This window comes from Pocillopora damicornis, chromosome 2 (genome assembly GCF_964200805.1).
Source record: "Pocillopora damicornis chromosome 2, jaPocDami1.2, whole genome shotgun sequence".
Lineage (NCBI taxonomy): Eukaryota > Metazoa > Cnidaria > Anthozoa > Scleractinia > Pocilloporidae > Pocillopora > Pocillopora damicornis.
In genome coordinates, this window is record NC_142671.1 from 12,521,009 (window position 1) to 12,534,944 (window position 13,936).

Sequence of the window (13,936 nt, forward strand, 5' to 3'; positions counted from 1 at the left end):
TGCCGACGAATAAAGACTACAATGTGTGACAAAGAGGTTTCCAAAAATTTCTAGCAAGATGGAAAGGTGAGCAGATGATATTTAGTTTTGCGACAGGTCGACCAAAAATTAAATAATCCCACAGCAGCTTGACTTAGCTCGAAATGTCTTAGAAAATAGAGTATTTATTGATGTTGGATATTAAAACGGAGAAATTAGTCTTTAATTAACTAGTCATGGCAATGGCAAAAATCGTTACAAAAGAGAGGCAAAGAACAGTCACTCGGTACTAAAATTAAGAATTTGGTACATTTGTCTTGCGCTTGCGAAGGAAAAACCACTCACTAATAGATTTGTCTTCAGGATGCGAGAGGCTTGTCATCACCTCAAAACCATAATTAGTGATTTCTTGTAGAATCGCTGTAGTAGATGAGTCCGCCTGTTCTTTATCGAACGAAAATACGAGAGGGCTACAGATGCAGTCGTAGCCTTGAAATATCTCCTGTAAGATGAGCTTCTCGGCGAAAACCGTCAGCAACGTCTCTAATCCGTGCTTATCTCTGTCCAGAGTTATTCGAATCACTTGATTTCTTCCCACAGTACTGCTTAATTTGATTTTTTTCAAGGCTTCAATGAGACGAGGAATTTGATAAAAATCGGCCTCCTCAGCAAGCTGATCAAATTCCTGAAAATTGTCAGGTAGATTCAACTTGGAAGAGCGCAAGAAATTTAACACATACCGAAACATCGGCCCGTCACGATCGATGAAGAAATTTCCTCGAGAATCTTTCGCCACCGGCCGCCGTCCACTAAACATGACCCCCAACATGGAGTCTGGAAATCTTGTAAGGCTTGCTAGTGATGTGGTGTAAACATTGCCTCCAACGTTTACGTCTATTATGGATGGAAATTCTTGAACTTCGTCCATTCTCATCAAACGTGTGCTGTTAAAGGAAAACCGAAACCCCTACGCACGTCAACTAACTTAATTTGAGGTAGACACAGTGGTAAGTTGTCGTTCGAAAGATATCTGAGAACTCCACACATTGGCAAAACGGTGACAACATAATCAAACATAGCGTTGGACAATCTTTAGAGTAGAGGCAGTGTGAAAACTTGAAATTTTTACTGAATCTACATCCCGAAAGAACCTCGGTGACGGTGGTGGTGGTTAGATTTGAATAATCTGAGTTAATAACGTGACATTCGTTTACCTTTTGCCAGGAAAATAAACAGAACTTGCATAATCGATCAAAAAATATCTTGAACATACCTTAAATTCTCAGTATCGAAGACCAGCGGAAAAAGTAGCCACGTCTTAATAATATGGCGGCATGTCGACTGCGAGACACGTCATGTAATGATCATCGATTGTGGCGTGTCATTCGCGTTTTGTCACGCAAGATTTCTGAGTTAAAAATTGTACCTTTTTCTAAGCAATTCAGCTACTATGCAAGGCTTTAGTAACGCACGTGCCCCGTTTTCACTTCTTGTTTTCTTTTGCTGGAGTCGTATTTCAAATTTTCGGGGAAGAAAACAAAAGAGAGAAAATTAAGGAGAAAAAGAAAGAATAAATTAAGATTTAAATTAGATATTTGACTGCCCTTATCAGCATAGAATTAGGTTTAGAAATATACTTTTTCTCCATTTAGAATAAAAAAATCCATTTAAAAATTAATTATTCTAATATAGCACTTTCAGAATTGGAAAGGACTTCATCAGTTTCTCAGCTAATCCCATCCTCGTATCCGGTGCGAAATAAAAGCCACTCGTCACTCGAGCTGGTCCAGAAAAGGTGTGAAGGAAAAGCAAATCATAAAAATGTCTTATATCCTCTTAACTTCGTGACATGTCTGCTGCTATCTAAACCTTTTGGCGAAAGCAAATCAGATTTTCAGACCACTTTTCTATACTCTGAGATCAAGAGGGATATTGATTGGACCAATGAACACCGCCCCAATTAAAGAGCCTAAGCAAGCAGGGCAATTGTCCGTTGACATAAAAAATAAACAGATGAGTGACAGAAAAAAATCCAGGGATTGTGTATTGCGCAAATAATTTCCTACCTTAGCCTGATCTCCCTCATTTTGTCATGGAAAAGAGCTATCATCAAAATGTTTAATAAAAAAGTTAAGAGAAGAAGGAAACCAATCACCTCACAACTTCTGCAGAATCCTACGTGTACCTAGGCAATTATTGGGGGTTAACTGACAGATTGACGGAGACGACTGGGAATATATTGTACAACTACAAAAGTAAGAGGGGCGTAACGATGAAAACTGTGTTCTCCGTCAAAACACTCACTGTTGTAAGACCTACCACGAAATTTCGAATTTTAAAATGAATTCCCTGAGCAAATATATTTTAAACAAGGGGAACGCAAACCAATTCGAGAGGAAAATTAGAACGCGTTATGCTATCGGACAATGGACAATTTTATTCCTGAATTTCATATTTGTCAATGTTTACTTTCGAGCCATTTTAACGTAAAAGTACAATTACAATTCCACGTGTTTTATTTCAATATAAGGTATTTCATTTCTTTCCCATTCACCTGCAATATCTGTTTAGGCACAATAATAACCGCTCCTAGATAGCGCTAATGGCACTTCTATTGCTACACAGTATATTGATTTGACAATATTCATGTTTATAGTTAGACGCAGTAAAAGACGAGATGTGTCTTCCTCAGAAAAGCTAAGAGATTTCATGATTCTACCATTCAATATGAGTTCTTTTGTTAAAACAGGTTCATGGCATGAGTCGTTCTTTGCAGCATTACTTACGAACGAATACCCAGGCCTGACTTGCGTGACCATCTAAAAAGAAAGTTGACATCTTGACCTCAAAACCCTCGTCGACAACATGTTGTAGAAAAGCATCTAACTGTTCCAATTTAATCGGAACTTTAGCTTGTCCTCCCTCCACGATCTTGTCATTCGTTTTGAAGTTGTAGGCAGAGCCGCTCAGGACATTTCCACCCAACATTCGTACATTGGGCACGAGCCTCTGAATAACCGCCAACCCACCAGCCAACACCAGCTGCGTCTTCGAGCTGTAGAAAAGCCGTAGAATCTCTGGGCCGGAGCTAATGAGCTTCCTGTTTTTCTTGGCATTTTGAACCTCTTCTTCAAGCGGTTTAATCCCATAGAACGCGGCTTCAATCTCAAACTGTTCAAAATCCTGAAAGTCGTCCGGAAGGATCAATTTTTTCGTGCGCAAGAAGTTGAGGACGTGTTTAAACAGCACACCGTCTCTGTCTAAGAAGTAGTTTCCCTTTTGATCCCTAGGTACCTGGCTCTCTAAACTAAAAAGCTTTCCTAGTTTTGAGTCGGAATACTGAGTGACAGTGTAAAGCGTGGTTGTGTAAATATGACCACCGACATTAAGACCCACCACTCTTGGAGGTTCGGCCATGCTTGGTTGTCTCGAAATAGGAGACTGAAGTGTGAATTGTGCAAGCTGTTTCCAGTGAAAAGAGAGACGAACTGATACTGTTACTATTGAAGCCCACCATAATAAATATTTCCAAAAGTCACGTGAGCTGTAGTATATCAATCTAAATCAGTCTTTTCTGTCACGACACATTTTAAAATGTCGTGCCTTGTAATTCTCATTAGCATATGCTTAATGGACCCGCCAAGCGCACGAAACAACTTTACAGTTATTTGTGTGTACAAGGCCTTTATCTTCAAATGACTATCATTTTGAATGAGGTTAATGCCCATAATTGAAACAAGTTAAGTGGACTAAGTACTGCTACAATAGCTAAACGCAGCGGAAGGAATCGTTGTGGTAAACTGGACTTATTAGATCGTCTTGTGCTCGAGAAAGATTAAGCTCTCGCATCCTAAAAAAAATGATGCTATTTATAATCACAAATTTAAATCACTATATCCACGTCTATCAATGACTTGCAAGTGAATTTCGAATTTACTAACGTTACTCAATATCAATTTTTAGATAATTTCTAACTGCTCAATATCTTTATATTGTTACATATTAAGATACAGTAGCGTTTGATTTCTACGCCCACATTCTTCAATCTCCGGAATATAAACAAAACTGATACAATTTCAGTTTAATAACCATTTTGAGATGGAGATCATTCGGCCCATCAGAAATTCGTAGGGTCAGGGTGTGAAGAGTCCCAATACGTGACTTCAAAAGACTGCTATATGTTATGCGATAATATACGGTTTTATAAGATTCTCAAATTTTCCACAATTAGAACTTGGCGTCGAAGCAAGAGTTCTATCTCCCCCTTTACGATTGTACTAGTGTACAGAGGGCCGTATCGGCTTTTATCTGAGAACTGTCGAGATACCGTAATGGTCCTCCTGGTATCTATGACATTTTGACTGAAGACAAGGGCGGTTCTTTTCTCCAATTAACGTGACATGTTCTTAAGGGAAAACTACAACATCTCGTCACCATAAAGAAAGGAAGAAAGAAAAAGCAAAAAACAAAATTTTATCAGCGTTATGTTTATATACAGAAGCTGCAAAATCCAACAGTAAATTGCTTCGGCGAATGATTTATTCACACACGTTAGTCATTCAAATCAGTCCATCAGCCAAAAGAGGGCACTTTATTATGCATATTTAACTCGATGAATAGGATTAGCACTTGAGTTCAAGTTAACTTTAGGCGAACTTTTGTTTTTCAGTATCACCTTTGCAGGTTTCTGTGTCTCTAAGCTAATTCCGAGTAAAACTTGTTGTGTCAGATTTTTGGTAGGCGAATCTCTATGTACTTCTTAAAAGTTGGTTCCTGATCTGTTATGAAAGTATTTCGCTTATGCTTGCTACTCCCAGCTTCCCTCCTCATATACCTCAGCGTGTCGACAGGAATGAGTGGCAGTTCGAGGACGCTCCTACCCTGGTGACTTTGAGGAAGTTCAGATGCATTATAACCGAGCTCAATCTGACTGTGCTGCATCATAACTTGGACCAGGTTTGGTGCCACAAGTCTTCTTGGTGTAACCTCCAATCCAGGAAACTCCACAGACTGTTTCTTGACAATAGCATTACGTTGCTCCGTCAAACAGCATTCCGCACATGGACCAATTACATCACAATATTCACGTCCGAACGCGCACTTCGAATGACGTTCAGTAAATTTCGAGTGTATACTTTTCAGGCTCATTCGATGAGAGAGCAAACCACCACAAGCAGTGCATTTCGGCTGATGTGAAAGGTTATTTACTTTCTTCGTCTCCTTAATGGTGTCTCGTGTTCGTGTCTCGCTTGGCTTAAGTTTGTGTTTGTGCCAATATTGAATACCGCCTGAAATTTTATCAGAGTGCGTTTTGAAGCGGAGTTTTTCTCTTGCGTTGACTTGCGACGACGTTGGCATCCATTCTTTGCCTTTTCCAGAGGAAAGATGATCATCGACAAGCTTTGGAAGTGTTGAACGTTGAAAGCATTGCCTGTGAGGCATGTTGTCAACTCGCTTTTGATATTACCACTTGGTTGTTTGCCATCATTATTCAGATTATAATTGAATTGGTTAACTTGATAAATCGCCTCGCGTTTTAAAAGCGTTGTTTCAGCCCCTCTTACACAAGAGGGTGATTAAATTAGCGAATACTTCGAGTGAAAGATGACCATATCGCGCTTTTCCTTATTTCCTCGCTTTTCTTGTTTACTAACCCGCAAGAATACTTCTCCTAAGTTACCGACTAATTACAATGCACTACTTAGGCCTAAGGCGATTATTTACGATCAATCTAACATGACTGACCATTGTCGAAGAGGTCACGCTTGACAGGAGCCGGATTAAAATGCTTTGTTGGAGAGTACAATGTGCCATTGTCAACACCACGTTGTAGTCACAAAGGAGAATTGAATACGCCGAGCGAAAATTGAGAAGGAAAGAAAAAGACGATAACGGAGATGAAAACCCTTTCTGCTCAAGGTCAATTTTTAGTTTTTATGAAAAGCACACGAGGGCAAGAGCTACACCATTTTTAAATACTCAATCATGGAAATCGAAGACCTAAGGTCCAGCTTTTTGCTTTATTGCCTCTTTTTAATCAGTAATTCTCTAGAAAGGTTACGCTTTCTGTAAAGAGCAAACCATTCTGTCTTTACCCTAATCTACCGAACGGCTGGGATGTTTCTTTCATTTCAGTAGCAGGTGAAAGGACGTTCGGCACTCGCTTCGCGTTTGCCTGCAACACGAACATGGCGGCTTTTCTGTAGGGTATTCTCGCCGAATCCAATCCAAAGGCGTTATTGTGACACTTCCTTCGTGAGAGAAAGGTCAGACTTGTTTAAAGTTGTACGCGGCAAGAACAAGGCATGTTAGCTATTTATAAATCATGCAGGTCAGCGGGGGTAACATAAGCTAAGTGCGACTCGTTGACTGGAAGACTTGTTTTGTACTGCACCGTCTGAGAAGACCGGAGAATGTAGCGTTTGAGTGAAAATCAAATATCGAGACTCTGATCATATCATTTCTGATCAACAAAGAGATCTAGGAGCAGTTATGTGTATACATCTCCCGGCCAACATGAAATTCGAGGACATTTCAAAGTGGAGTTTGTGGTAGACATTGTAATCAGTACTCCGAGCCTGTCTTGCTGTTTATTCGTACTTTTGTATTAATATGGCAAAAGCACAAGATCCTAACAGCTCGCGTTCAAAGTTAATAAAAGGTACAAAAGTCAACGTGGAAAGACAAACAAGAAACGATGGAAATTGCAGCCAAAAGGGATTATCTTTACAACAGCTTCGTCGTCATTTTGATGGCTCTCTTGATACGAAGAAGAAATTAGAAAGAATCAGACTGCCAGCCATTCACGCTCGAAACAAAAGACGTCAGCGCGTCAGATCACCTACTAACAATCTTAAGCGGGAAAACAGGAAAATCCATTATGAATCATCGTCAGAGATCACTCCTGTACGACAAATGATGCCAAAAGGTTTCGAAGAGTTTTGGTTGCAATACAAATCGTCTCTCGCAATTCGATCATCAACTATTTTTCCAGACATTGATGCTCTGTCGATTGAGATCATTCGGCAGCAAAACCAACCTCGCGTGGTTCTGCCTTCCATACGGTGGAACAAAAACAAATGAGTTCATTATTTTGTTGGACAGTTTTAAGAGTTCGCCCGTTTGAAGACTCAGACGCTAAATGTATCTGTTGAGCCAACGGGGTCCTGAAATACCTCAGTGTCAAAACTCTCCCAAAGTAAGAGAAGCTATACTTAGCTGATCTATCTAGCAAAGGGTTTTGGGTTGATCATGAAGCGCTGTGAATTTCTCTTAACCAGCAATAAAGAGAGATTTCTAAGAGTAAAATTGACTTGAGTTGAAATCAATCTGGTCACCCTGAGCGGCATAAAGATCGTTGATGAGAGTACAGTCAGTGCCGGATTTGTAACGCACCCCCGTGATGCCCGTGACACATTTCGTTATGAGCTGTAGAGACTAAATTTAGCTATTGGAGAGGGGGGGGGGGGGGGGGCCAAATTGTTGATTTTTGTTTTTGTCTGTATGATGTGTTGGTTTTGTTGTTAGTTCCAAAAGTGCCCATGAATATCACACTGTTTCTTTACCTTTTGATTTTAATTTCCAGCTGACATTACAATGTCCTGTCGTTTTTCCAGCTTAGTTATAGATTCAGGCAAGAGAAATTGTTAGTGAGACAATGATTCTCGTTAGTAGGAAAGTTTGTAATTCGATAAAAGGGCGTAGAAACTAAGAAGGTAACTGCTGAGGAAACTTTGCAAAGGCTCAATACTTGTGTTTTTCTCCAGTAACAGGACCCGCATTTCATTTCGATTGTTCAACTTAAGCTAGTGACTTTTCTGTTACTTCGAAGCTTTTAACAGGTAAGCTTAATCTGCCTCTTATTTTAACAAACTTTCCTTTGCCGTGATTCTCTTGGAGAAAGAACTTTCACTAGGGCATAGGTCAAATATTCTCTTGCTCCAATATTTCATCGGGAGACTCGTTTTCTCTTGGTTCAGGCTTTAGGATATTTAGCTTATTTTCTAGAATTAAACATCTATTTTAACTTTGTATGTTGCGCTAATTTCAGGGTTCCTCTCGCCCACGCAAACTCTTTCTCTACGTTTTCAAGACGCTTCCAAAGTTCCTTGATGTCTTGATGTAAAGCTGCAATTTTTTGGTCGTTTGTTTTGATCGAGTCGTGTTCTAGCGAGTCTCTATCGAACTCGTTTTGTTCTTCTGCTAGTTGGTAGTTTTCCTCTAAATCATGAACAAGTTCAGATGCATTTTCATGTATGGTGCACAGCTTTGGAAAAAAGCCCATAACTCTATTTCTTCTGGCTACCAGGTTTGCACGCTTTTGTCGGTGGTTGAAACAGTTTGCCAAACGTTTTAGCATCGCATTTCTATCACTCTGTCTTTGCAAGTTATTTTCGCCAATAAAATTGGCATCAGGTCCAATATCATCTCCAAAGTCCATTTTGTTATTGTCGTCGTGTTCACTGGTAAATGCAAATGTCCCTGGTTTGCCGGCGTTGATTTCCTTGCTTTCCTCAGGTCCTCCATCTAGGATCGAGTTGCTTTCTCGAGATTTCTTTGCTACAGGTGACAGAGGTATCATCATGCCTCGTGCATAATATTGCCACGATGCCTCTTCCATTTGATGTCCTCAGTATTTTACAGACGCACACAAATTTAGTTCTTGACGCGTTCACACACGCTACGATCGCCTTCACTCTCAATCAATATGATTAGAGGGTATAACGCTTTTAGTCTGTAATTATATGGCTGATCAGAATAATAAAGAAACTACCAATTTCCATATACAACGATGGAGATTAGGGTAACACTCGATTCTTAGTATTTCTAACCGCCAGAGACTCAACGTCAGAGAAATCCTTCAATCCGTCTGTGAGTTCGCGAACACTTGGTCGAGCGAAACCTGACTCAGATTGGAGTAGTTATGCAAAGTCCACAAAGCATTTCAAAGTACGAAAGAAACAATCTTGTATGATGAAATTAAAGGTTGCCTACTCGGTAAGTAACCTCCACTTAACTCTATATTTTTGCATCATCATCAGTCTTCACTTTATGCCCATCAGAAATAAGCAGGAAGAATCGCTGAAGTGAGTTCAAATGTTGATTCACCTATTGAACCAGATATATTCGAGTATTTGATGTAGGTTCGACCATCTACACAATAGATACTTGATGACTTTTGTTATACGGTAATGTCATCCTTCATTGCTTTTGATGGCTATTTACCTGCTGCCGGTACTTTCAGTTTGTGACTTGTCGAGAATCATCCTTTCGGTAGGTCAACGATAATTCTAGCTCTGCGTCCGTCTTACCTCAAAATTTATTAGAACTGGTTTGTTTATCAGTAAAACTCCCTTATTATGTTCATTTGACTTACCAAGCTCAAGCAATTAGTCAATTTAACCTATGGCGTATTTTCCTGGTAATCATTTCACACTAAATAAATTACTTATGCTTTGTTTGCTTGGCTAGTGTCAGGGTGTAGTGATACGGTTGGTCGAGAGCGTTTTGTTCTTGACATCCTCTTTATTGTTTTCTCGATGACGCTAAACCAGTCACTATTGAATATTCTGAATACAATAAAGCCGTCAGATCAGAAAGCCTTCAAAACAACTGAGAGTAATTTCAAAGAATCCATTAAACCCTTATTGAAGTTGTTGTCTTTCTCTAAGGAATTGTTTCGTGGTCATTAGTGCCATTTGTGATGCCCCGGTACTAATTATAAAAAGTGCGTATTCGATAAGAGATTGCTTTTTTCTCACAGACATTTTGTTTACACAAGTGCAAGCCCTCTAGCCAACTATACGTTTTGCGTTGCGTTTATGAGATTCAAAATGTCAAATAGTCGTCAGATCTAATTATCATGAAGCAGTATTCTCATAATTTTGCTTGTTTCGTAGTAAGTAGGAAAGAAACGTAAGGCTTTGAACTTTGGATGTCATGCAGTATTGATCACTTTGTATATTCTCGTTACTGTTTTCATTTACCGTCATTCAGGAAGGTGCAGAGAATTAAGAAAATTACCTACAATATTTTGCATCTATTAGATAGATCACAAAATTCGGGCCAGTTTGAAGATCATAGCTTGAAAGTGAGGGATCTTGGTTTCCTGTATTGTGCCTTAGCAAAAGATCTCTGCACACCGAAGAATAGAAAAACCATCTCATAAACCTTTCTTTCGCTTTCTTTGGAGAGTCATGTAACGAACTAATAGGCCTCATCTGACCATTAGACAACAACAAGAGATTATAAACTGTTTATAACCTCTAGACAACAATTAAGCCAGCATCTTGCTGAAGCCCTCTCCATTACTCAAATGAAGGGAAAAAAGCCTAGATGTAGCAGTTTCCTTGATTTCACTCGTCAAATAAAAAGCTCAAACTTGTCAAAGAACAATCAAGAACAACTCTATACTTCAGAGTATCCAGTTTTCAATATTTTCTCTGATCATAGATAAATTAAAGAGAGCGTAAGCCATAAAAGGCTGAGAAAAAACTTTGGCTGAATAGTGCGATGATGCCTATTGTACTCAGTTTGCTGAGTATTTCATTAAATGTTGGTTATTGTTCTCAGATGGCGCAGGGACAAAACACAAAACACCCCAACATGTACGTGATAGGGGCCGGGAGGGTAAAGGAAGAACCTTAAACCACGTCAAGTTGGAACTAAAGAAAATAAAACGGTTTATTCATTGCTATGAATTTACCAATACCAATTGTTACCGAAGGGGATACATTCTGTTTGTTTCATCCTTGTCATTAAAAAATAAAGATTGTCCGTAAACATCCCAGTCTACCGTAGCAAGTACTGTTACAACTAAGGGAATCATTAAATTTTTAAAAAGCAAGAAACAAATATGACGAATGTTTTCGTGGTAAGAGGACAGAGAGGGTCGCCGACCAAAACTGGAAACAGGGTGAAACTCTTATTGGGCAGCCATCTTCCACGAGTCCGCTTTTCATTCGTGCGCTTCTGACAATTATCCTAGAAAACGGGCAGCTTGTTGTCGAATTTTTCCCTAAAATCAGTTTGTCGTCTCGTCCGATGAATTCGAATTCATCACTGGTTTTTAGACTTTAAGGCGAGCTGAGAAGGAGCCGTGATTGGAAAATTTAGCTATTGTCACGCAAAGCGTGTAAAGAACGACTAAGGGACTTGATATGGGGTTTTTCACCATCCCACCCAAGCAAGATTCATGACTCTCACCTTAATTATCTAGCCGAATACTTAACAATCGAGCGAGACGGCAGAACGATGTTTGAGCGCAGAAAATGAATGCATATTTTACAGTCTAATCACGGTGTGCCACGTTTAGTTGTTTAGTTGGTAATGCAAGCCACCACACTACAGTTTAGTCAGTGTTAATGATCGGCCCCGTGTCGACAATCGTCTCACGGTCTGCATTTCAAACGAAACTTTTCCGTAAGCCTTTCTTCCTTTTTTCCCACATGAAACGATCCAAATAAAAGCTCTCCTGCAGTTGTTCAGACGCCATGAATAAATAAACGGGTTCATAGAACTGTTTGCTAAAATGAGCAGAAACTGAATGTCACGCGAGAATAGCACAAGGTCACAACTACATGTAGAGCATAAGTTGATGACATATATTCCGGCGCAGGCAGGCAGATAACAAGAAATGAATAACACCAACATAATAAGTAATGTCTTCGTTATCTTTTGTTCCCAGCGCATTCTGATTTTCTTGGCGCGATTATCCTCTGTGCTATCATGTAAACTGTCCCACTCCCGAACTTGACGTCGAAATATCTTGTAAATACGCACATAAGCAAATAGCAAAACTAGAAAAGTCATCACGACTGCAGTATTTGCGAACAGAAATGCGTAGCTAAAGAAACCCAAGTACAGATACGCAAAAGGGAAACTCAGTGATATCGTCCATACAATAACACAGGCAAATAGGGCCCGCAAAGGACTCAAATTTGCTCTGTATCGAAATGGTGATGTTATTGCGACGTAACGATCCATTGTGAGGGCCGCCAGACTGAGAACAGAGGCCGTGCACGAAATAAAGAAAGGCATATGGACGGCAGCGCTGAGAACTTCATAGTCGATCACTCCAAGAGCGTTCTTTATGTGGTAAAAAGCTGAAACTGGTTCTGTAACAAGGCCTACTAACAAATCGGCCATCGCAAGATTCGCCACCAAGTACATGAATGGGGAACGTAAGTCTTTGTTCGGATCAACGAAAACTGCCATAACCACGATAAGATTTCCCGGCACAGTGATGAGACACAGAAGCGCTGACACCCCACCAGTTATAAATGGAAGGATTGCTGGGGCGGTTGAATTCACACATGGCGTTTCAAAGAATATAAAAGTGTCGTCCATATTCTCAGATTTTTACTTGAGTGTGATCAATAGTAGAAACGTAGTAAATTGTATACTTGGCCGGTTTCCAGTTTAGTTCTCCGTTTGTGTGACAGTTGCCCGATTGACAAGCCATTTAGATGATGTAACTCATCCTGATTGGGGAGAGGCGAGTAGAGTTTACGCTAACGTTGCTATCGATTCATTGTTTCAACTTATTTGGTAAGAAATAAGAAACGATATTTCCGCTTCTCTGATGATGAGAAAGCGATGGGTGTGCAGGTTCAACACGTATAAACTGACCTCTATAGCCTTTTATGTGACAGGATAGGTTACAGTGGTATAGATAAAAAGAATTCCGATGACAGGTTGAGATCTTCTTGCACAGAAGAAAATTTTAACTTACGCACTGATTGATTGAGTGCGCCCGCTGGTTTAATAAAGGAACAGGAAAATAACTACTTAAATTTGATAATAAATACTGTCTGTTACGTGCTGCAAAATGCTTACCTTTGTCTCCAGATACCCGTCTCACATGTTTAGTTAATACTTAGCTCAACATGTGGGTGTGATGGAAAGTTTGTTTGTCCAAGAGGATATCAGCTCATGTCGTTTTCTATGATACTTGAAGGTACAACTCAAACTTTCTTTCTAATGAACAGTCTTTCCTCGCGTACGGTCTTTCAAGATACTCGGCAATGGATAAATATTCTAGATTTGACTTTTAGCCTTGAACGCTCTAGGTCTGGTCTGTGTGGAGATATGTCCCTTTCCTGGAGGGGAGGACGCGGGCACGCGGTTGCATACGGGCAACCTGGACATGACTAACGTCTATTGTTTGTAGTTCAAAGCTAGACATGACATCGTTGTCAATTCAAGCCGCATGGGAGGACCCCTCCCCATCCGCGCTCGGAAAGGAAAGGAAAAAAAGACAGGAAGTCCTGGCTGAAAGATCAGGGAGACAAAAATAAATCAGTAAGAACTCTTGAGGAAATGGTAAACGTCTAATGATTATATTCGTGCATAAGAGGGCAAGTTTGAAAAGTAATGAGAATTCTAGTAAAGTCTACACACACATCTTCTTTCCAAGTCCGCCCCGCGATTAAGAAGCAATCACCACAAATAAAACGATTCCGAAATATGACTGCCCCCGAGCGTCTATTCTTTCTTACTACCGATGCGACTGTCACGTCTAAAGAGAGTTTCGTATACTAAGGAGTTCAAGTAAATCTGAATGTACGCCGATATCAAGGACATAATTTCGTTAAATTTTTCTGTATTTTTTGAATATTTTTTCCGCGCGGAATTCAATTACTTCCCTGTTTATATCACTGAAGTATTTTATAACAGGATGGCCCTTGCTTGTTTCTGATTTATCTCATCCTCCCGGGAGGTTAACTTTTGGAGTATGGAGGTTTTGGTTTTTCTCTCTTTCATGGAGTATTCGGGGATGTCCAACGTGCGATTTCAAGTTTCCTCTATTCTGGGGGATATTTTGGCCGGCATAAAGACTCCAGTTTTGATTCACAAGTGATTTTTCGATTTTGTGTTTCACTCTTGTTTGGATGGTTAAATGGGCTGCCAACATTTCGTTGATTGTAGGCATGAGCAATTCATGCTTATTAACATT

At 39.9% G+C, this 13,936-nt stretch overlaps 4 protein-coding genes across 4 annotated transcripts; all 4 read right to left on the reverse strand.

The window, feature by feature from the left end:
* Positions 1 to 148: 148 nt before the first annotated feature.
* LOC113677857 (BTB/POZ domain-containing protein KCTD21) lies at positions 149 to 913 on the reverse strand. Its single transcript, XM_027194700.2, has one exon. The coding sequence runs from the start codon at positions 911 to 913 to the stop codon at positions 275 to 277; it is 639 nt and encodes a 212-aa protein (XP_027050501.2). The 3' UTR covers positions 149 to 274.
* A 1,483-nt stretch (positions 914 to 2,396) lies between these two features.
* LOC113677724 (BTB/POZ domain-containing protein KCTD15-like) lies at positions 2,397 to 4,289 on the reverse strand. The gene has a single exon (XM_027194562.2). It carries the CDS (start codon positions 3,394 to 3,396, stop codon positions 2,758 to 2,760), a length of 639 nt encoding a protein of 212 aa, XP_027050363.1. The 5' UTR covers positions 3,397 to 4,289; the 3' UTR covers positions 2,397 to 2,757.
* Positions 4,290 to 4,500: 211 nt separating this feature from the next.
* Positions 4,501 to 7,314, reverse strand: LOC113677926 (uncharacterized). The gene has a single exon (XM_027194791.2). It carries the CDS (start codon positions 5,419 to 5,421, stop codon positions 4,705 to 4,707), a length of 717 nt encoding a protein of 238 aa, XP_027050592.2. The 5' UTR covers positions 5,422 to 7,314; the 3' UTR covers positions 4,501 to 4,704.
* A 3,323-nt stretch (positions 7,315 to 10,637) lies between these two features.
* Positions 10,638 to 13,258, reverse strand: LOC113677916 (histamine H2 receptor). Its single transcript, XM_027194780.2, has one exon. It carries the CDS (start codon positions 12,325 to 12,327, stop codon positions 11,323 to 11,325), a length of 1,005 nt encoding a protein of 334 aa, XP_027050581.2. The 5' UTR covers positions 12,328 to 13,258; the 3' UTR covers positions 10,638 to 11,322.
* Positions 13,259 to 13,936: the final 678 nt, after the last annotated feature.